This window comes from Camelina sativa, chromosome 17, assembly GCF_030686135.1.
Source record: "Camelina sativa cultivar CO46 ecotype springtype chromosome 17, ASM3068613v1".
Classification (NCBI taxonomy): domain Eukaryota; kingdom Viridiplantae; phylum Streptophyta; class Magnoliopsida; order Brassicales; family Brassicaceae; genus Camelina; species Camelina sativa.
The window spans coordinates 19,339,023-19,360,725 of NC_141896.1; the positions used below are offsets into that span (position 1 = coordinate 19,339,023).

The 21,703-nt window shown below is 32.5% G+C and overlaps 4 protein-coding genes across 5 annotated transcripts; 2 read left to right on the forward strand and 2 right to left on the reverse strand.

The window, feature by feature from the left end:
- Positions 1-3,151: 3,151 nt before the first annotated feature.
- LOC104757257 (putative WRKY transcription factor 65) lies at positions 3,152-4,679 on the forward strand. 2 transcript variants are annotated; one of them, XM_087493577.1, is made up of 2 exons: positions 3,152-3,513; positions 3,621-4,679. In XM_087493577.1, exons 1-2 carry the CDS (start codon positions 3,377-3,379, stop codon positions 4,279-4,281), a joined length of 798 nt encoding a protein of 265 aa, XP_087349703.1. In that variant the 5' UTR covers positions 3,152-3,376; the 3' UTR covers positions 4,282-4,679. The 2 variants fall into 2 exon arrangements, with proteins under 2 accessions (XP_087349703.1, XP_087349704.1); XM_087493578.1 differs by having other exon boundaries at positions 3,157-3,513; positions 3,624-4,679.
- A 9,617-nt stretch (positions 4,680-14,296) lies between these two features.
- LOC147924017 (precursor of CEP14) lies at positions 14,297-15,063 on the forward strand. Its single transcript, XM_087497058.1, has one exon. It carries the CDS (start codon positions 14,420-14,422, stop codon positions 14,744-14,746), a length of 327 nt encoding a protein of 108 aa, XP_087353184.1. The 5' UTR covers positions 14,297-14,419; the 3' UTR covers positions 14,747-15,063.
- Positions 15,064-16,284: 1,221 nt separating this feature from the next.
- Positions 16,285-16,935, reverse strand: LOC104759494 (uncharacterized). Its single transcript, XM_087496591.1, has one exon. The coding sequence runs from the start codon at positions 16,918-16,920 to the stop codon at positions 16,285-16,287; it is 636 nt and encodes a 211-aa protein (XP_087352717.1). The 5' UTR covers positions 16,921-16,935.
- Positions 16,936-18,895: 1,960 nt separating this feature from the next.
- Positions 18,896-21,089, reverse strand: LOC104757258 (protein GRAVITROPIC IN THE LIGHT 1-like). The gene has a single exon (XM_010479989.3). It carries the CDS (start codon positions 20,763-20,765, stop codon positions 19,350-19,352), a length of 1,416 nt encoding a protein of 471 aa, XP_010478291.1. The 5' UTR covers positions 20,766-21,089; the 3' UTR covers positions 18,896-19,349.
- Between the last annotated feature and the right edge of the window lie 614 nt (positions 21,090-21,703).

A 21,703-nucleotide genomic window follows, 5' to 3' on the forward strand; every position in this document is an offset into this window, starting at 1 on the left:
CAAACTCTCACAACCACTATATCATTGTATTTTTTTTTTTTTTAAATTTTATTTTCCAAAATCCTAAATCCTTAAAGACAGTAAGTGTCTAATTAGACACTATGATATGTTCTAGCAAAACTGTTGTTATATGGCAAATTGCCAATAAGGCTGAGTTATCATTTTTTTTTTTTTTCAAACTGAACTATGACATGAAGATGATGGCTATAAAATGCCAAGTCAACACGCAAACATTTTTTTTTCAATTCATACTTTTCTTGTTGATATAAATAGGATAAATTCTTGATAAAGATTTTGGTAAGATTCCTTCATATATTTAGTAAACTTATATTAATAAACTAGTAACAGAAGGAAAACTTCATGTAAAAGAGGGCTAAACCACGCTTTGATCTATCGACTCTCGGTTCCACGTTTTAAGTAGTAATGAGGTTTTTGTAACCAAAAGATTCCTGCAAGTCCTTTAAGAACATAATTTTATTCTTCATTTACAGTGAAAAGAACATAAATCAAAGGAAACAAAAATCTACGTAAATATACATTATTATGTTAGATGTTGAATCTTAAGGTAAAATTCTACTTCCTAGTAAAATCAGAAAAAAATATAAAATAAAAAAAATACTCGTATATGAATTATATGGTTCCTTCCAAATAATTTCTGATGGACGTACCTCGTGGCTCGCATGACGAATTAAGGAAGGTGGTAAAATTGTTGTTGTTGATCTATATCTCTTATATATTAACGGAAAAGCATTCTTAAAAAACTGTTGATATATCGTTGTCACCGAGAACTCGAAACATATTTTAATAAATATCTTCAGTAGTTAATATTAATACATTTATGCTATTATAGATTTCATTTGAAATTCATAAAATAAATTAAAATTATTTGTTATTTTTCATATTTAATGTTGTGCACCTCTTTTGTTAACATATACTTTTATCAACATTTCAAAATCAGCATTATAATATCTAATGTATTATAAATTAGTTAAAATAGTAGTACTCATATATTTACATTTAATCACCAAAATTAAGTTCTTTAAACTATAAAAAATGTAGCCTTTTAATTTGAATTTATATTATACTTCTTTATTTTTTTGAAATAATCATTTCTTCTGTTTTGTTAAAATAAAGTCCATACAAATTTAGATTACGTAACTGTTGATCATTAATAGTAAAATACCGACTATTAGTTAAATATTCTTAATAATTAAAACCCCATTTCTGATTATTCAAAATTTATAATTTCAATTTAAAATATTGTCTTTTGCCTAGCACGTATAAGTAATTAAGAATTTATTGAAACTACAAAATGAATAAATTTGAATTAAATAAATTAAAATATTTTTATTGATTATGAATCTTAAATTTTAAATAATAAATTTTTATCTAAATTTATTTATTTCGTACATAGTACGGATTGTTACCTAGTAATAGTATACACTATAAATATATGGTACTATTAACTTGTGTTCTTCCACAAATATTCACTTAAATCACGATACACACAAACTTTCAACATTGTTTAATTAGTTATGTTTATCGATATACAATACCAAATAATTAATTATCCAAAAATGTGCACATGGTTTTGCTGCCGGAAATGGGATCAGTGTCATAATTGTCTCATTTTTACCGACGTGAAACCACCGTTGCCACATTGTTTGTTTATCTCAGATGAAAAAAAATTACTTTAGTTGGTTTCCTTATCTTCTAACTTCAATGATATCTAATTCTAAATAACGTGTAGTTTTCCACTAACATTCGCTTAAATCACTTTTTTTTTTGAGAAACTTGTAATGAAAAAAAAAAACTAAAAAAAAAATTCTTATTTAAAGGTTAATTAGCTAGCTAGTCTCTTCAAATTTTTAAAATGGAAAATCCTAGAATATACGCTTTGAATTTATTAAAAAGAGATTTAGTAATAGTATTGGTATGTAATGTTGAGAAGAAAGAAAAAGACAAATAAAAACAACCCTGATAAGTGATAATCATATTAAATATTCCATTTACGTACAACTGACTGTTCGTATATTCCATTTTTATTGTCTTGAATTGAGATCAGGGAAAATCCTTAGGTTGAAGAAAGAGTGAACTTTGATCAGTAAACGATAATCATCATTAATAAAGAAGATTATCTCTTCGATTAGAAACAAACTAAAATTATTATTAAATCTAAAAACATGATAACTATATTATATATGGGTGTCATCAGCTGATAAATGATGATGTTGCTTTTCGTGAAGGAAAAGGTCATTAGAAATTTAATTTAGTATTTTTTTTTAATTATAGTTTCAATTCAAGTACTCGTACTTTATTCATTGCTTTCTACACAAAAATATACATATATATTATACGTACAGCATATGCATATATATATAGGCAACCACAAGATGGCCAGATTTTTTTTCATAGTGGAAATGCTTCTATGCATGAGATAAGTGATAGCTCTTTTAACAATAATATCCCCGTTTCGGTATATACGCATTCATACACGTTACAGTTGTATATGCAATGTAATGTGATAGCTTATATATATTCAAAACAAGATATCTGCGAATCGCAAACTTTTATCTCTAGAATTTATTAGCTCATAAATAAAGATTACCCATTCAAATGGCTAATTTTGATGAATAAGATGACATCATATTAGTTCATTACATATTCCATTAACTGATAATTTAAAAATGTATTTAACATGTTAATCATGAGTGTCATAGATGAGACACTACTAAACTTTTTGTGCATGGAAAAGTTCTTGAAAAAGATTGAAATAAACTTTAGATCTAACTTTAAACGAATGATAAAGTTTGATTATACTACTTGTTACCATTTCCTTGTTCACACGCATTACACCACCCAATAAAATTACCTAATCATTTTCCAATCATTTAATTACATACTAAAGAGAAAAAAAGGGGTTTGAACAAGGGAGGATAAAGACAAAAGACAAACAAATGTATAGTATTAATAATACCTAACCCCATCTATTCAAACCACGCAATTCAATTATTCTATTGTAAACAAAGGGTGTGATCATATGTAACCATCGCCTTATAGACAAATTATTATCTATTAAAATAGTAATAATCGGGGTCCCTCTCTTAAATGATAAGGATATAAAGTATTAGTTTAAAAACAAGTAGAGATTAAATTGACATATGCTCGCACGTCCTCTTTCATACACAACCCCTCTTCTTCTCCACCTTCTCTCCATTTTCTCTTTCTCTCTACTTCTACTCCTCTTTCTCCATCTGCAACTCATATCTTTCCAAAAGTGATCAAGATCAACAAAACATCCAATTCTTGATTCGACCCTTCTTTCCTCGCTTAATTTCTTGTAAATATATATAGTTTATAGAGCATATATATAAACATGAAGCGAGGTCTAGATCAGATGACGAGAAGCTATAATGATCATGAAAGCAGTCAAGAAACCGGACCCGACTCACCAAATTCTTCAACCTTCAACGACATGAAAGCTCTCATCTCTTCTCATTCACCTAAAAGAAGGTACATAAACATATATATATGTATAGATAATCTAGGATTAGAATTTTCATGAAAACTTACCATTAACTAAATTATATTCATATATTGATGTACTTGTTACTTTACAGTAGGAGATCTGTAGAGAAGAGAGTAGTGAACGTACCGATGAAAGCATTGGAAGGATCTCGGCACAAAGGAGACACAACTCCGCCGTCAGATTCATGGGCTTGGCGTAAGTACGGCCAAAAGCCCATTAAGGGATCTCCTTACCCTAGAGGTTATTACCGCTGTAGTAGCACCAAAGGTTGTCCGGCTAGGAAGCAAGTCGAAAGAAGCAGAGACGATCCAACGATGATCCTCATCACTTACACTTCTGAGCATAACCATCCTTGGCCTCTCACGTCTTCCTCTAGAAATGGACCTAAAACAAAACCCGAGCCCAAACCCGAACCAGAGCCTGAGGTGGAGCGTGAGGTGGAGCCAGAGGTGGAGGAAGAAGATAATAAGTTTATGGTTCTTGGAAGGGAGATTGAAACAACTCCGTCATGTGTCGACGAGTTCGCGTGGTTTACGGAGATGGAGACAACGTCTTCAACGATTCTTGAAAGTCCGATATTCTCATCGGAGAAAAAGACTGCTGTCTCGGCTGCTGCGGATGACGTTGCGGTGTTCTTTCCGATGGGAGAGGAGGATGAGTCTTTGTTCGCCGATCTCGGCGAGTTGCCGGAGTGTTCGGTGGTGTTTCGTCACCGGAGTAGCGTAGTTGGGTCACAAGTCGAGATCTTTTGACACGTGGTGGTATTGTATTGGATATTGTTGTCGCTCACATGGGAAGCGTTGTACGCACGGCGTTTTTTTATAATTTAGTTTCTCAACGGTAATCAATAAATCATCATATAAGAGACTCTCTTTCTCTATACGTTGTTATGAAATGCAAAAAAAAAAAAAAAAAAGGAAGAATGATTCGATTTTGTAATTCCTTTTTTTGTTTCTTACTTATGATTCTCTACTCTTTGAGAATTCACCTTTTACTCTATTTATTTGTTTCGGGGGTTTTTCTTCTTTTACTAGTTTCTTTTAAGGGTTAAATTATTGCAATGTAGTTAGCTGAATAAAAATGGCTGTCATTTTTATGTATATGTAATCGATGTCAATCTTATTTGTTTTTATCTACGTTGATTTTTCAAGAGTGGTACGTTGAGAAGTGAGAGATCATTTGTCATATTATAGGGAACTTTTATTGTACTTCTCTTATAAGTTTCTAAAAGGAGCAACTACTAAGATTACTTTTAAATGCATGTAGAGAAAGATTACTGTCAAATCGGTATAGAGATGTAAATGTGAGAGAATAAGATTTTTAAGGGAAACCAATCAAAATAAAAATTTAGAGATTATTATATTTCATTCGTTTTTAGGAAATAATTAGACAGACGATGGTTTGTAGCTTATAATGGTGGAAAAAAAAAACTAAAAATAAATCATTTAGGTTTAATGGTAGAATTCACAAATTTTTCAAAGTAAACTTGGCGTAATTAAGTTTTTAGATATTTTCTTATAATAAAACAAAAGTTTGATACTCTATGCTCACTTTGTTTGTTCGCTGGAGTGTTGTCTGATTAGCTAGCATCAAAGTTCGTTGTAGACATATTGTTGCTGGATTTAGTTAGATAGATCCTGAATATTACTAACGACAAAAAAAATGCTAATTAGTTTTATATCTAAAAATCTCATAGATACTAAACAATCATATTTTCGGGACTTCATCTCCCAAAACAATAACTTAAGAATAAATTGGTGGTACATGCTTACGTACGTGAATTAAATAAAAATTACGCGAAAATTTATAGCACAATAAATAATGGAATTAATTAGTTGTGCTATGATTCACGTTACCAAACCTGCCAAACTCTCTGTAATTACTATTATTAAAGTTTCGTACGTAATTCTTTATAGGGTATTATTAGTAGATACCACAAATTTGGAGCATAATTAAGGAACTACCACTATGTCAGAAAAGTTGGGTAAATACCACTTTTCTAAGAGGTATTTTTACTTGTTTGCCCTCAAAACCTTAGGGAGGAGATAGTTGCAGTAGACATAACGTGTAACATAACGAAATAGCATGTTACATTACAAAATAACGGAATTTTTACTTTTTTAGATTTAATGGTGGGAGGGAGAGAGGGGAAGGGAGAGAGAGGAGGGAGAAAGAGGAAGGAGAGAGAGGCGTAGGGAGAGATGGGGAGAGAGAGGAAGGAGAGATGGGGAGAGAGAGGAAGGAGAGAGAGGCGGAGGGAGAGAGAGGAAGGGAGAGAGGCGGAGGGAGAGAGAGGAAGGAGAGAGAGGAAGGGAGAGAGGGAGAGAGAGGGAGAGAGAGGAAGGAGAGGAAGGTCAGCAAAGTAATTACATATGCCCCATCTGACATGTACAGTGACAGTTGTGGTAGTTTCTTTAATAAGTTTGATTATTATGCTATCCACTGCATATTCCCTTCTTTATATTATGTTCAAACTGTAGTTCTGACTTTTAGAGTTTTAAATTTTTAAAATGGGAAAAATATCATAAAAATCCCCAACTTTTAAATTTGGGACGATTTAATCACTAACTTTCAAGATGCCATTTTAATCACAAACTTTTTGTTGACTTGACAATAAAATAGCAAAGTTTTGTTGATCTCGCCATTTTAGGCACGACGTTTATTAAATCTCTAATCCTAGAAAGAAAACCCCAAATTCTCTCTATAATACCCAAATCTCTTCTGCAATCTCTCTATTCCGATGAGTTTAAGCTCAAGTTTTGACACATCTGGTTGCATCGGTGACTGTGGTGTGCCATCGATGGTGTAGAGAGAATTTGGGGTTTTCTTTCTAGGGTTATGTATTTGTAAAATTGGAATCGATTTGGAGATTTAGTGTCTTCAATTTGGTAAGCGATGTTGTTTTTGGTGTTAAAAACGTGGTTGTTTATGCTAATCGATAGCAGATAACATGCAATTTACTCTGTTTTTGAGATGTTTAACAGAGAATAAACGATGTGTCTAAAACGGCGAAGTCAACAAAACTTTGTTATTTTATGGCCAAGTCAACGAAAAGTTTGTGATTAAAATGGCATCTTGAAAGTTGGTGATTAAAACGTCTCAAATTTGAAAGTTGGGGATTTTTTTGACATTTTTCCCTTTTTAAAATTGCGGCAGACCAACCTCCTCTACATAATTTTATGGAATGTGTATTGAATTTTAGAGGTAGTGTTTTTTGTTTTTCTGTACTGTAGAGGTACCAAACTATAATTAATAAACTGTGATGAGTAGCCAAATTTAAAGGAAGTCTAGTTTGTACTTTGTAGTAACGGATTATATATAAGAGACATCAATTCATTCACTGTGAATGGGTTTTAAACTGGAGAATTTCAACATGATATAAAAAATACGAACACTCAACCCGATCTGAAGTAAGATAGTAAAAAGTTCGTAAATTAGGTCGCTATGAACTGTTCAATATTAACATTCATCTTAAGAACAGTTCATGACAAAATGATCTCATGGTTCAACACTCAACAGTCATAGTAAAATTTCACTTTTTCGAAATAGAATTCGATAACAGTTGACTAGCTTTTGCATATGTCTTACTTTCTAAGTTTCTATATAATATAGTTGAGAATTGAGATAATTATATGTGTCTAGTACACCAAGCCATAATGTTTAAACAGATTTATGGATACTGGGCCTTGTCCCTGTCATGTATTGGTCTTTTTGGTTATAGGCTTTTAAATGTAAACTAGGGTTGAGAGTTCATTGCGTTTGTATTTCGTGTATTGTTGGGTGGGCGTCAAACTGCGAACATCTCTCGACGTTCGACATCTGTATACACAAGAAGAACTTGAATACTTGAAAAATATGTACCCTTTTTCTTTTTAGCTTAAGTTTTACCAGTTTTTATCCCTGTTTTAAAAATCGCTAGGCGCTGATCGGGAGGCAAGGTATCGCCTAGCGACTAATCAATTAATCGGGAATTACTCGGGGATTAATCGGGGACTAGTTTTAGGTATTTTTATGTATTTATTGGTATAACTACTTAAAGTTGCGAATATATACAGAGGTTGTAGCTTAGTTCAGTGGTTAAGGGTGTATCACATTATCTCCGAACCACAGTTCGACCCTATGTTATGTAGTTTATGCCTTTTTCAGAATTTCAGTTAAATAAAAACGAAATGATGAATATACCCCCGTCTTCTTCCTTGTGTGTGCGACCCTGTAAACCCTAATCTGTGTCGTTTTTTTTTTCTTTTTCTTTTTGCAGGTTCTGTTTTTTTTTCATGTAGATTTTATCCCTATATCATAGATCTATAAAGAAAATCATATTTCGAACTTCAAAAACTTCAAAAAACTGATTTTAAAAAAAAATTCCAATTTGTTTGCCGCATAAGGTGAAATCACGGCGGTTGCCCTCCGCCAAGCGTGTAATCGGCGATTAATCGGTCTAGACGGCCGCGTTTTTGAACATGGGTTTTTATCAATGATACTGTTCATATTTTGAATTAATGAGAAAGATATTAAAATATATATGAAAGAAAGTAATATAGTATATAAAATTTTCATTTCTATATTTATATAATATGTTCATTTCAAAAAAATAAAAACAAATATATATATATATGTTCATTTCAAATAATATTGTTGACTTAATTAGAAAACTATTTTTATGATATGAATTTCACTTGAAAATAATTCTTAAATTTACTGAGTTATCACTGTTAATTTAAAGAGAAATATTTTTTTTTATTTAACATTGAAGATCTTTATTTGACCTAAATAATAAATTATGTATTTGTTTATGCTTATCTTTATTCCTCTTCAATTTTGATGAGAAACTAATTTCTTTTTGTAGTTCCTCTTTTGATGTGTGTCACATGTTTTCATTTTGATATTACTGATTACCTTTTTTGTCAGAAGTGGTTACCAAAGAAAACTTTAATAAAGTCTTACAAATTACAACAAAGAAAACCATTAAATTACAAAAGGGATTACAAATTCCGTCCAACAATGTCACCATCGTTATTAAATGTAGACGGCTCAAGCAAAGATTGAATTTTGTTTACTCTTCAATGAAAATGCACGTACCATAAGTATATCAAATATCAATCCAATCGAGCAAGTGATACGACAAAAGAAAAAACATGAAAACAATTATTTTCCTATTAATCAACATAAAAAAATAAAAAATGAAAAATTAACGACACCAGTAGCTGCGTTCAAGGAACTCATGTTCTTTTGTTCTTTTTCATTTTTTCATCGACCAACACTCGCATTTTGTTTTTCTTAACTAAGAGAACAATGCAAAGTTTATTGAGACATAACGAATACTTTGGGGCACAAAGAAATAGTGTGTCTGAAGTCAGATACCTTAGCCACTGACATCGATCAACATGTCAGGCCCCATTTTGCTCACCAATATCCCCACTCATTTTTTTTTTTTTTTGCTCTTACCCATGCATATAAAAAAAATTTGCTCTAGTAAAAATTTATCTTCTTAAAGACTATGGGGTATCATGTTAATATGTGTAGTTGATAAAACTAGAATTCAGTATATACATGGCCGGTTGAAGTATTGTTTCGCAAAAAAAAAAATTTCATAAACTTTTAAATTAATGTATATATACTATACTATTTGTTTTAATCTCAGTAAAAGAAAAAGAGAACAAAAACTTGCTACGAGTAAGTCAGCAATTGTGATAATGAGAGAGACCCTTCCGTGTTCTTGGTCGTTGAAAAAAATAAAAGTGTCACCCAACTCTTTTATTTCACATTCGTGTATTTCTCAATTCTTGTATTATAGTTTCCGAGTTGCGACCGAGTTCGGCTACGTTATTTTCATTATTCACAAATATGTATTCACTTTCGAAGACAAAATGGTGCAAAAGCAAAAAAAACAATTTATGATATATATACGTTTTTTTTTAAGCCGGCCCTGGTCTAATATGGCACTTTTACTTCATAGTTTTGTCATATTGGATACCATATTAATTATACACTATAAAGTATAATATCTACCCAGCAATTATTGTCGGCAGCCCATAAGTTCGTTTGCTTAATTCTCTTTGTTAATATTTATATCTTGTATAGATAACAAAAATAAACTAAAGTATACTGTATCTCCCAATAGAGTGTGTGTGTGATAGGTGACAACGTGATCAAACACGTCGTTTCTCGCGTTATTAAAAATTGTAAGTCAAAGTACAAATCCTGACAAAACGATAAATCGTTTCCATGTCAATTACTATGACTTTACCAAACATTGAGACTTGTATTCAATTCTCCGATTTAACACTAAATATAAAGGAATGAAAAATCATACTATTAAAAACAAGAATAATTGTCGCACAAGTCAATTCCACTATTTACTGCTTTGTCAAAACCTGAAAAATATTTTTCCATCTAATTATCAATAAAGACAAATTATACGAAATTTTGCCCCCAAAAAAAAAAGACAAATTATACGGACCAAAAAAAAAAGAAGTTCGGAATGTGGGGTTATTAATTTAAAAATTATACTCCCTTTGTAGTTTGTACACAGTACGTAGGAGAGAAAACAAAAACAAAAAAGAGCAATAGAGAACAAAAAATGACATCACCTAAATAAAAGAGAGATTTTATGTCGTTAGGATTTTGGGAAAAGGTTTATCAGGGACACTCACAAACTCCGTTGCAAGCTGAAATAATGGTTTTTGGTTTTTACGCCTTTACGCTTCAGTCTCGAATATATATGTTGGATTGTGTTTGAAGGAGATTGCTCTCAACTATTCGACTTGAGCTTTGAATGTACATTTGAGTATATATACTCCAAGATAGTGAGCTTTGAATGTAGAAATTTGTAGGAATAAATATCAGTACGTAGGGTTAAAAACAGACAATATTGTGGCTGATTCCTTGGCTGAGAAAAAGAGAGCAAAAGAAACTAATGGATATTTTGTTGTTGCACAAACTGATCATTTGAAAATTTGTAATATATATATATATACACTTTTGAGTTTTATCCAGAATAATAAGGTGATTAACGGCGGCTTAATTAGTGGCTGACGTTCATTCTGAGAGTAAGTAGATCATGATTCGATTTTTCTTACCACGAATTCAATTATTGGTTGGTCATCTATCTATATTAACATTTTTGAAGTACATTTTGTGTTATGTCTTTTTAGTTTTACTTATTTAAAAATTTATTTACAACATTAACCTCTAAAATATTTTCAAAAATAACATTAATTCAGATTTTGTTTCTTAAATATTTTACATAACATTCCAACTACAAAAAATTACAGTGATATCAATATGGAAACATAAACTATGATATATTTAACTACATCTTCTATTGTGTTTTGAAGATATTCTATCTCTGAATCATTTGCAAACAAAAAAACAACAATTTGATTTCCATTTTGTTTTTTAATACGTATGAGCTTTGATTCTTAACGTAACAAGAACTTCGATTCACATTTATTTAAATATTATAATTAATATATATAAACTTAATAAAATTTTAAAATAATATGAATATGTATAATTAAAAAAGTTTAAAATACTATATAATATGGTTATATAGTAAATGGGTTATAAAGAGGACATGTTGGAATTAATAAAATATCATTAAATTTGTGCTAACACGGGTTAAATCCTTATTTTATGATTTTCAACACTATTAATATTATAATATTAGACATATGAAATCAAGTTGATTTAACTAAGATTGGTAAAATAATTAAATCATTAGGAACAATATGACTTAATCATAGCGTATAAATGACTTATTATGTATTTAAAATCCTTACTTTTTGTGATAACAATTAAAAATCAAATAGAATCTCAAACACTAAACAAAACAAACTAAATATAGTGAAGTGACCTTAGTGCAGTGGCAGGAGGTAAGTTCATTTGTAGAAGGCACCATCACACCCGGAATCAAGTCCCGGCTTCTATGAATGTAGGAATTTGGCTAATGGGCCGGCCAGTTGTGGCCCAATGGTTGACAAAACAAAAAACAAACTAAATATAACAAACAAATGGTCATGAAATATAATACGGGTTAAATAATTAATATAAATATTTAGCCGTACAAACAACCGGAAAATTTAGTTATTTCTATATTTACAAAACATCCAATATTTAACAAACAAATATAACATAAATATAAAATAATAATAAAATTATATGCACGCGGTGTAACATGGGTTAAAATCTAGTTATTGATTTAAAATTAATATGGATTTAGATATATATATATATATATATATATATATATATATATATATATATATATATATCTGGACTCTGGTTATCAGCAAGAAGTCACTTCTCTTTTTGGAATAATATCACTTCTTACATATTTAAGAAATCATTTCGCTATAAACACTACATTTGTATTAAAAATTTGATTTCCATTAATCTAGTAAAACTAGCTCTTTTGAATATTCCATGACTATCATGTAAAAAACGAATCGGGGTTTAGTACTAAAATATGATTTCCATTTATCACCAAAATCGGTGTATATATGCAGTTTGCATATTTGTAGTATTATAGTATACATCTCTAATATGTTCTAAAGAAATTATGTGTAAGCATTTATTATATTACAAAGATCAGATGTGTACATAAAAGAGAGTAGTAGAGAGACTAGAGAGGATGGGACCGGACGTGTTCATCATGATAACGCGGAACGCCAATGTTTCTCTGTTGACGGCAACACAAGAACATGGCCATGTGACCTACCCACTCTTTTCCTTTCCTTCTTCTTTTTGTCATTTCTTCACTTCTTTTTCCTCTTCAATTACTTTTGTTGTCCAAAGAACCTACCCCTTAACGGTATCGGACGTCATAGATTGTTACACCCACCATAGAACGGTATTATAGTTTTGAGTAATCGAAAAGGTTATATTATATATACTATCTTATATTTAGTTTTGAGAATCCTACCATCTAGTTTGGATCATATAAATCTTATTTGGATGTATGTCCTTTGAATCAATATGATACCATGTAAGGGTTTACTAGCTAGTAGCTACTTTAACATTTAGTCGGAGACCATACTGGTTACCAGTAAACATGTCTTACACGATCATCTAAGTAGACAGAAATAGAACAGCAGAGACTATATAATATTTGTAGTAAGAAAACTATTGTCATTTTAATGTTTTATAGCGAAATAAGGAAAATACGTGGAGGCCAATTCTGGAGTCTTACTACCGCCCATGCTTTTGACTTTTCTCTGCCTCCACGAGTTTTATGTTAATCTCATTTAATGTGGTGAACACGCTTTGCATAGTTTCTTTCTACAGATAGATTGAAGAACTAATTTAATCTTTATATATGGTTTAGATACTATACTACTATTTGTTAACAAATTCCACAAACATTTGTCACTTGAAAAACTCCGGAAAATGATGAGTTTTTCGAAAAAGAAATGAAATTTCTGAAAAGTTTCTATATTATGGCCAGAAGCCATTTATCCAAATCCCCCATTTTAAAAATTGATTAAAAAGTTCAACTCTAACCAAGCCTCCAAGCACTGTACACTATCTTAATTCTTAATCAATTCTTATTTTCAAGCATCGGTTTCGGTTAAACGGTCAAAATTCATGATTAATCTTTTATTTCACATGATTATTAAGTGATTAAGTACTACTCCGAGTCTCCGACTATGTTGACTAGTAGTATGGTCTCCAACTAATTAAGTATGAATTCAATGATTATAATATGTTTCAGGTTGCATGGTTAACAAATTCTTTAACAACTCCTTAGCCATCCAAGTATTGGTTACTTCTTTTTTTTTAAGATTAATTAGTAAAAAGAATAAATAAAGTTATAAGTATCTTAAATATACCACAGACAAAATAATTGAAACAAACTCCAAAAAAGTTGGGAAAACAACATGAACCGGAAAGTGTGAAACTTGGGAACCTAACATTTTGACGGTGGCGTGACGACCGCCGTTGAAAATGGTGGCCGGCGGCTTCTGATACTTTGAAAAACATCAATTTCATCACTTACCAAACTCTTGCCCACGTGTTACATCGTATGATATCTAATACCATATCCCAAGAGATTTAATTAGTCTACAGAACATCAAATCATTTACTAATTATATTAGTCTGATTGTATTAAAAACAATTATTAATTGTGATTCACTACGTACATAAGACTCAACTTGATTCACCAAATATCATAAACCAATCTCTACATTCTCCTCAATGACTAATCCCTTTCTTTTCAAGTCTATATATATTCTCTTCTTTTCTTTTAGTTTTTAATTATTTGATATCTTTGACTTTGGCCTCCTTGTAAACTAAATACATTTCACATTGTGGAATAACAAATTGTTTGGTAGTAAAATTTAGGAATCTTTATGTGAAATTTAATTTCACCTTTTCCACTTCAGGCTGCTGTCTAAAATTTTCTATTTGACTTTTGAGTACTTTTAATATTCATATTTTTCTTTGTACAACTGAAACTGCCACGAATCTTCTTTCATAAGTTTGTGCTACATGACTTTTTGAACTTTGAATTTTCTTTCTCAATTCATTTTTATACATGAAATTTCAGAGAAGGCAATAGTTTGAAAATTATAGCCAGGTTATACTAATTTGCTATGCATGCATGTGTTAGAGTGTCACATTAGACTTCTATGTTAAAGAATAAAAAAAAACCCAAAAGACAAATAGTGATTTCACCAATTTATTAATTAGTCACTTTTTATCAACATTCTAAAATAGGAACTCTCTCTTTCTCTCTCTCTCTATTGACTATATATACAAATACCAACACTTCATTGTTTCAAAGCAACCTTGAGTCTTCAGAATTTTATTGAAACTTTTATCTCCCTATCTCTCTTTCTCTCCTCAAACCAAAAGCTTATTTTTTCATCCCAAAGATCAAAGCTCGTCATGGCCATTCGTCTAATTCCGACCATCTGGCTCTTCATAGTCATCGCCGTCATCGTCTCAGCCTTGCCTTCGCCGGTCTCTTCAAGAAAGCTGTTGGAGATTAAGAAACAAGAAAACTTGACGGTGAGAGAGGAAGATAAGAGTCACGTGCCTCACGTAACCAAGACTAGTACCTTAACTGCCCTGCCAAAGGGCAAAATCCCAAACTCCTCGACGCCGAGCAAAAGGGGTCACGCCGAAGTCTACTCCGGAAAACTCCGATCTCGACATCTCTCCACCGTTGATCGGTTTCTCCAATCCGTTCCTAGCCCCGGCGTTGGCCATTGATAGTCTCCCGGCTGCTAGACACATATTTCATTTTTGGTTTCTTTCTTTTTTTTTTTTTTTTTTTTTTCAACTTAGTACATTCTTTATTCTTAACTATATAATACGAAATTTCCTACGAGGTAGAGACTTTTGTTTTAGGATTTTAAAAATGTTTTTTTTTTTCTTTGAAAGAAATATAGAAACAACATACATTTTTCCAGGTTACTATAATTTTAGTTATGTAAATTATTCAAAAGTTTATTGTTGAATATCTCATCTTGTAATTAATTAATCGTACTTCGTTTTATAACAAGTTGTATATTCTTGTTCAGACGAAATTAATGGGTTCAGAGGATTCGGTAACAAAAGATATAGTATTAAGAAATAATCATACAATATCTTTTGTTATAGTTCCTAGCTCATATTTAACACTATATAGAAAATGTTGGAAACGATTTTTGCGTTTAATATATTGATTAAAGTCGATGTTGAAGATTCGAATTGAAAATTTTATTGGGTAGTGAATCTATAGTGAAAAGTTGAAAACTACATGGAAAAATTCAAACATTTCTTTTCGTCAAACTTTGAAACACATATCTAAACATCCTTTTAATATAAGGTTCGTATCTAATAGTATCTACTATATGAGATTTGAATAAAAACGTTCAAATGCATATCTTAACACGTATACTATAGGTGTAAATCTATATGAGATTTCAATAATAATAATACTCAATAGGGAAAAGGTGTTAGTTACTTGTAGAGGTGTATAGCGTTGAATTGGTTGCCACTAGGCCACCGCTCATATTGATTGGAGATTCATAGAGTTTCATTGAGGATTTATTCAATATCTCAATACAATTAGATATGTCATCATAGATATTTTGACTGTAGAAATATGGAAAATTTAGTGTACTACTGTTCTTTCACAAGTATACAAACCTAATAAACAGAGTATGATTGGTGAAAGACAAGTATATATGATTTAGCTATCTAGCACGTTATGAACTAAAATTAAGTCACTAACAGTTCGAAGAAAGTTAATCTTTTTATCTAGCCAAAATCTGTGGATGTAAGTTTGGGCAAGATGTACCATCCATCATCGATGAAGTAACAAATGGAGGTAAGTCATCATGCGATCCCATGTTCTGGAGAAGCTAACTGATGATATCTCGAGTTTTAAAATCTTATTAAGCTAACTACAAGTGCATGGTAAATTGGTAATGTTGTTTACTATTTACTATTTATCGAAATTTGGAGGACTAATGTGTTGCACACCAAACAAAAAAAAAGAAAAACGAGAAATAGAGTAAGCTAAGACAAGCTCATCAAATATGTATACTATGATCCAAATATCTATTTAGGTTTTTTTAGTCTATTGAACTTGGTGTATCAGTGGGCTATATCCTAATGGGCCTTTCTACTTCTTTGGTTCAACTATGTTAACCATGTGGGTTTAAACGCTTTAGAATTTGATTTGATATAAAACGTTTAAAATCATATGCATTGGTTGCAGCTGTTTTTTTTTTTTTTTTTTTTTAATATCTTACTTTATTTTATTAAAATTGGAACAGAGATACATAGTTATCTTCAAAACATACACATAGAACCAAAAATTGATTATAGTTTAAGAAGAAGAAAACACAATCGAACAAGTGAATTAAACGCCGCTTTCTTTCATAAGCCTTACACGCTAATAGATTTGATAATCTATTATCTTCCTTATTCACCTTCTTCCTTAATCCAACATGATAATCTTGTTTGGCTATCGTTCTTTTGACAAAACTCCAATACACTTTGAAACGATCAATGGTTGAGATCCATCCGTTATATCGCATCCCAACAAAACATCTCCAGGTATAGGAGATGACATCTTTCTTGGTTATAACTAATGCCCATGCTTGCTTGAATGATGAGTACCATCTTCTGAATCTTGTTCCATGTAGACATCTCCAAAGACACGCATTGAAATTGCCGAGGACTATTAGTAAAATCAAAATCAACATGATCTCTTTCCACCATATCCTTAGCCACTGTCTCAAAACGGTCCTATGAACTGATGTCTGCAATAAACATCTCTTAAATTCGCCTGCATCGTCAATCCAATCCCCAATGATGCCAGGATCAAAAATCCAAATTACATCTCCATACCATTTGATGGAGGGGAATGACAACTGCCAAACACGCCGCTTCATTCTTGAGCCAATGATCAATGATTGGTTACAGAAAGAAGAAGATGAGACGCAATCGGAGACAAAACGCCGGCAATAACACAACTGTGTACACCGGAAAAAGGCTCTACAAGAGAGATAAATGGCTACGAAGCGACAACATAATCACATAACTATGGAAGAGAGAATAGCAAAACTACCAAGCCTGAGTGTTTTTTTGCGGTTACAATACCATCGACGAGTCCATCTTCAAGGTTTCAGGGAGTGGCTTTGCAACATGACTCTCTGAAGTCGAAACCAAATTTATATGGTTGTGGGTGGAATGATTCAATATTAAACTAGAATAATAGATATGAGGCGGGCACCATGGATTGAATTTTCGGTGAAACCCATCTCTCTGCTTCGTCAATTTCAAGAGCCTCTTCATGAATTTGGAGTGTAGAAAATTTCTAAGAAGAACTCTGAATCTGAATAAAATTTAATGTGGAGAAGAGAAATTGCAAACAAAAAGAAAACGAAAGTATGGCCGACGCCGGCCAAGAGAAAATTATTGAAACGATGTTTTCAGAAAATCGTCTGCTTCGTCGCTCTCAGAGAGAAGTGTTTTATTTATTTATTTATAAATAAACGCTATCTAAATAATATAAAAACTGAAATTTATAATTCTGAGTTTCATCTACAACTATATACTAATATGGTAGTAAATGGATATATTGATCTATCAATCTTCGTATGAATGATTTTATACAACAATTGTCAATTATACACGAGGTAATATTTTAGTCTTACTTCTATCTTTATGTTCTTGTATAACCAAATCGTTCAATGTTAATAGCAGGCTCGATTCATATTTTAAGTCCAACAAATTCGTGATTCAGTCAGTCCTTATAAATATCTAAAATTTTCAAAGGGCACAAGTTTTTGAAATGTTTTTTGAACCCAAGCTCTTTTGATTTCATATGGTCAACTTTTGATGATATTTCTATATACTTTATGTCTCAATATTTGTCTCCACAAATTTGTGACACTTCTTCTTCGTCAAAACGATGAATGACAACCACCAAACGTCCATACACAAAAACAGATTGTTAGAAACTTCAAATACAGTCATTTTCCTTGGATCAAATTGCCAACTAATTAAGTCTACAAATAGTAATTGATTTGAAAATATGCATTGAATGAAAAAAATCTTGATATCTAAAATATTGATTGTCTCTTTTTCATTTATTTTTCTTTAGCACTACTTAATAATTTATGCCAGACCAACCCACACAACACATCTACTAGCTTTAAAGTATAAGGAATTAATAATATACAAACGGCATTGAATAGTTTGCCTAACAAGTAGATTTCAGAAAAAAATCGGCCGTATAGTGGAAACCTCTCATTGGTGTGTCTCTCTATCTCTTTCACTACTAGATTGATTGTCTTATTTACGTCACACACATCTGTCTCACTCTCTTCTTCTTACCCAAAAAACCAAATCGTATTTTTTCACTCTCTCCTCTGATCCTCTCCATTCATTATATACACGTTTTTCTTTTTTCTTAGGATATGAATAGTGACAACAGTAAGGGCGGACAAATCCGTCTGCGGTTTAATACGCCCTAAAAATAAGACGGACAATAGACCGCTGCGGACCAACTCTATTTATACACAAAAATAGTTCACAGTTAGTCAGCATTGGTTTTCTTTCTAATATCTTTGGACCGCAACACTGCATACTGTATTTAATGAATCATAAATAAAAAGGCGGTTTAATCTACTGGCGAATTTCTCTGCTTTAACCGCTGTCACTATTCAAACCATTAATCTCTCACGCATACCATAATACCTTTCAACTCACATTCGATTAACAAACTCATATTAGCTAAAAGCCTAAAACTGATCTTAACCAAGTCAATAAAACCAGCCCAAATGTTTGACTTCATAAACCGATTCTGATCTTATTTTTCAAGTCACTCCACTATCTTCATAAACCTTTGTCATAATTATAAGATAGCTTTAAAATATCTCTAGCTTTTTTAGATTGATTATAAAATATTTACAAGCATGTTCCGACCAACTCCAAAAAAAGACTATATCAGGTTTATACTATATAACAAACAAAATAACTTGTACGTTAAAAAGAAAAAGAAAAAAAAAACACAGAATATTATTTTTTCTTCCATGCCATTTCTACTTTAGATGTATTTTATAATCTAAAACTTTAAACATTTTTTTTAAAAAAAAAATATCATTTTGTTTTACTAAACTATTTCATCAATGATGATTTATGTCCCTCGCGCCAATTTTTCTGTCTCCATCACATTCTCTAAAACATGTCCCACTTGCCAGTCTTGCTGCCCCCAAGGACTCATGCCCCCACCACATCTCCTTTTCACGCGCCACCCCTCTTTTTCTTCCCCCCGGCGCGTATCACAAGTCACAACCACCACCACCGCTTGTATGGTTCATGAAGAAGGCGGAGGATAACCGTTACCCGGTGACAAGTAAACCTGGCTTTGTATAACGTTCTCGCCTATTTTAAACCCGGGAACAACCGTGAACCCGACCCGGATATCCGAATTATCACCGGAGAATTGTGACTCGTCTCCTGATTTCACACTCTCCATATACACTTGAGAGAACCTACAACCTCTTTTGAGCTGAAACACCGTGACGTTTTCGCTTATAGAAAACGCCACGCAGTGTAGAAGCCAGATCCGTCTAGCCATCTCACAAAACGTCGCGAAGAAACCCGAATCCGGAAACCCGCCCGAGTTAACCAGCTTCCTCTGGTTCAAGGTCCCGAAGAAGGAACACTCCATCTTCGCGTGTACCACGCTCAAGTACTTGTGAACCACGAACTTCGCAAAAGACGAACCAGGGTTCCGGGTCAAGTACCGAACCGGGTCAACGGATCTCAAGTTTTCGAATTCGAAATTATCATCATTAGGAGGAGATTCGAAACCTTCCAGCATTTTCCCACAGACGAACGATTCAAACGCGAAACAACGGTGACTCGGCCTGGCGAAAACGGTCGAAGCGTTTTTAACGTGAATCGAAACGGCGGCGGAAGCGGCTGCGTCGAGATCCCAGCTCGCTGATTCCATCTCCTTCACAATCAATTTCACGAAGCTTCTAACGGATCTCAAAGTAAAACCTAAAACCTGAACGAACTGACTCAAACTCGGATTCGAAATTCGAATACTATCAAACACAGAGATCGAAACCGATCCGCTCGTCGTGAGTTTCTTCTCCAACGATTTGTTAACCGCGGAGCTCTCTTCGAGACTCGTCTTCAACTCATCGATCTTCAATTGCTTCTCCGTAGCTTCGAACTCGAGTTTCTTAATCGTGATTTCGTAAGTCCTCATCAAGCTCTGCTGCTCCTGGATCTCAGCCAACATAATCGCGACTTGCGGAGACAGGTTCAGCTCCTTCCTTAGAAAACTCCGTTTAAGCTCCGACAAAGCTCTCAGCTCCTCGACCACCGCGGTATCCGCCGCTTGTATAGCGTCGTTGTCGTACGGACGCTGCGCCATCTGAAGCTCGGCGTAAGCGGCTTTGATCGTAGTCGTGCTGGCGAAGATCTTAGCGACGACGGCTTCGAACACAGCTCGACGACGCTCTCGGATTTTGAGCTCTCCGCTTCTGGTGCTGCTCGAAGTGGTGCTTTTTAAATCGAAAACAGAGTCTCCTCCGTCGTCGTCGTCTTCGTCGACGTTGAAGTTAGGATTATGTGATTTCTTCAACATACAGATTCCGATTCCGTTGTTGGTGGAGGAGACCTTCGTCGAGGTTGTTCTGAGGTTGCATACCTTCTGGAATGTTCTCGCTAACTTGTTTTTTCTTCTCACTGATGGATTCTTCTTCAATGTCTCCATTGAAATTGTTGTGAGAGAGGAACCACCAACAACAAAAAATAAACAGAGAGATTCAGCTTTTTTTTTTTTTTTTGCTTCTGACAGCAAAAAAGAAGAAAAACGAATTATTTCAAAAAAGAGAAGAAATATATAAATAAAAAAATAGAGGCAAAGCGTGAAAGCGTGGGAAAGATGATAGAAGAAAAAAGAGAAGGATGATCGTATATATTTTTCCCTTTATTTTTCTTTTCTTTCTTTTGTGTATATTATAAAATTAGTATGTTTTGTATTAATTTTAAGATATGTGGTTGAATAGTAAGAGCTTAATTGAATAACATTCATGTGTAAACAGTGTGTGAGTAAGCTTCTTTCATAAGGATTTTTAAAAAATTATGGTCGGGTATAGTTTTGTCGGAGATTACTACTAGGGTTAATTATAAGCACTTATACGTAATTATGTCTTGATTTTTTTTACTTTTTCTTTTTCTATATATGTGATCATTTTCTTTTCTTTTTTGTTCTATATATGTTTCTTATAGATAAAAAAAAAAAAAATGTAGTATATTTCAAAGATAAGGTACCTTTTTTTGAAGTGAGTGAACATACTCTTTACATTCTTATCATTTATTTATTTTTGGTTGGATAAAAAAGAGGAAGAATGATACTAGAGAATTGGTTTTTTCAATGCTGAAGGGTTTATAGATGTAAAATGCTACTAATAAAGTTCAAACAATAAGTTAAAAACTAGTAGTGGTTATATGATATAGTCGTCATTCTCAAGACATTATCAATTGGGTAAGGTCTTCCTTTTTCCGCTTACCTAAACTCAATATCTTTAGCGACATTGATAATGAGATTCTCCAACTTATGACGGTTTATGAGTTGTTGTGGATAAAGAAAGATACTCAAAACTGTATCAAGTGACTTTTAAACCATCGGCCATTTTGATCCGACAAATC

Excerpts from the sequence above, each read along its gene's own strand:
- LOC104757258 (XM_010479989.3), bottom strand. The coding sequence starts at position 20,765 with ATGGAGACATTGAAGAAGAATCCATCAGTGAGAAGAAAAAACAAGTTA.
- LOC104759494 (XM_087496591.1), bottom strand. The coding sequence starts at position 16,920 with ATGAAGCGGCGTGTTTGGCAGTTGTCATTCCCCTCCATCAAATGGTAT.
- LOC147924017 (XM_087497058.1), top strand. The coding sequence starts at position 14,420 with ATGGCCATTCGTCTAATTCCGACCATCTGGCTCTTCATAGTCATCGCC.
- LOC104757257 (XM_087493577.1), top strand. The coding sequence starts at position 3,377 with ATGAAGCGAGGTCTAGATCAGATGACGAGAAGCTATAATGATCATGAA. Across the intron at positions 3,514-3,620 it reads TCTCATTCACCTAAAAGAAG|TAGGAGATCTGTAGAGAAGA; the intron begins GTACATAAACAT and ends GTTACTTTACAG.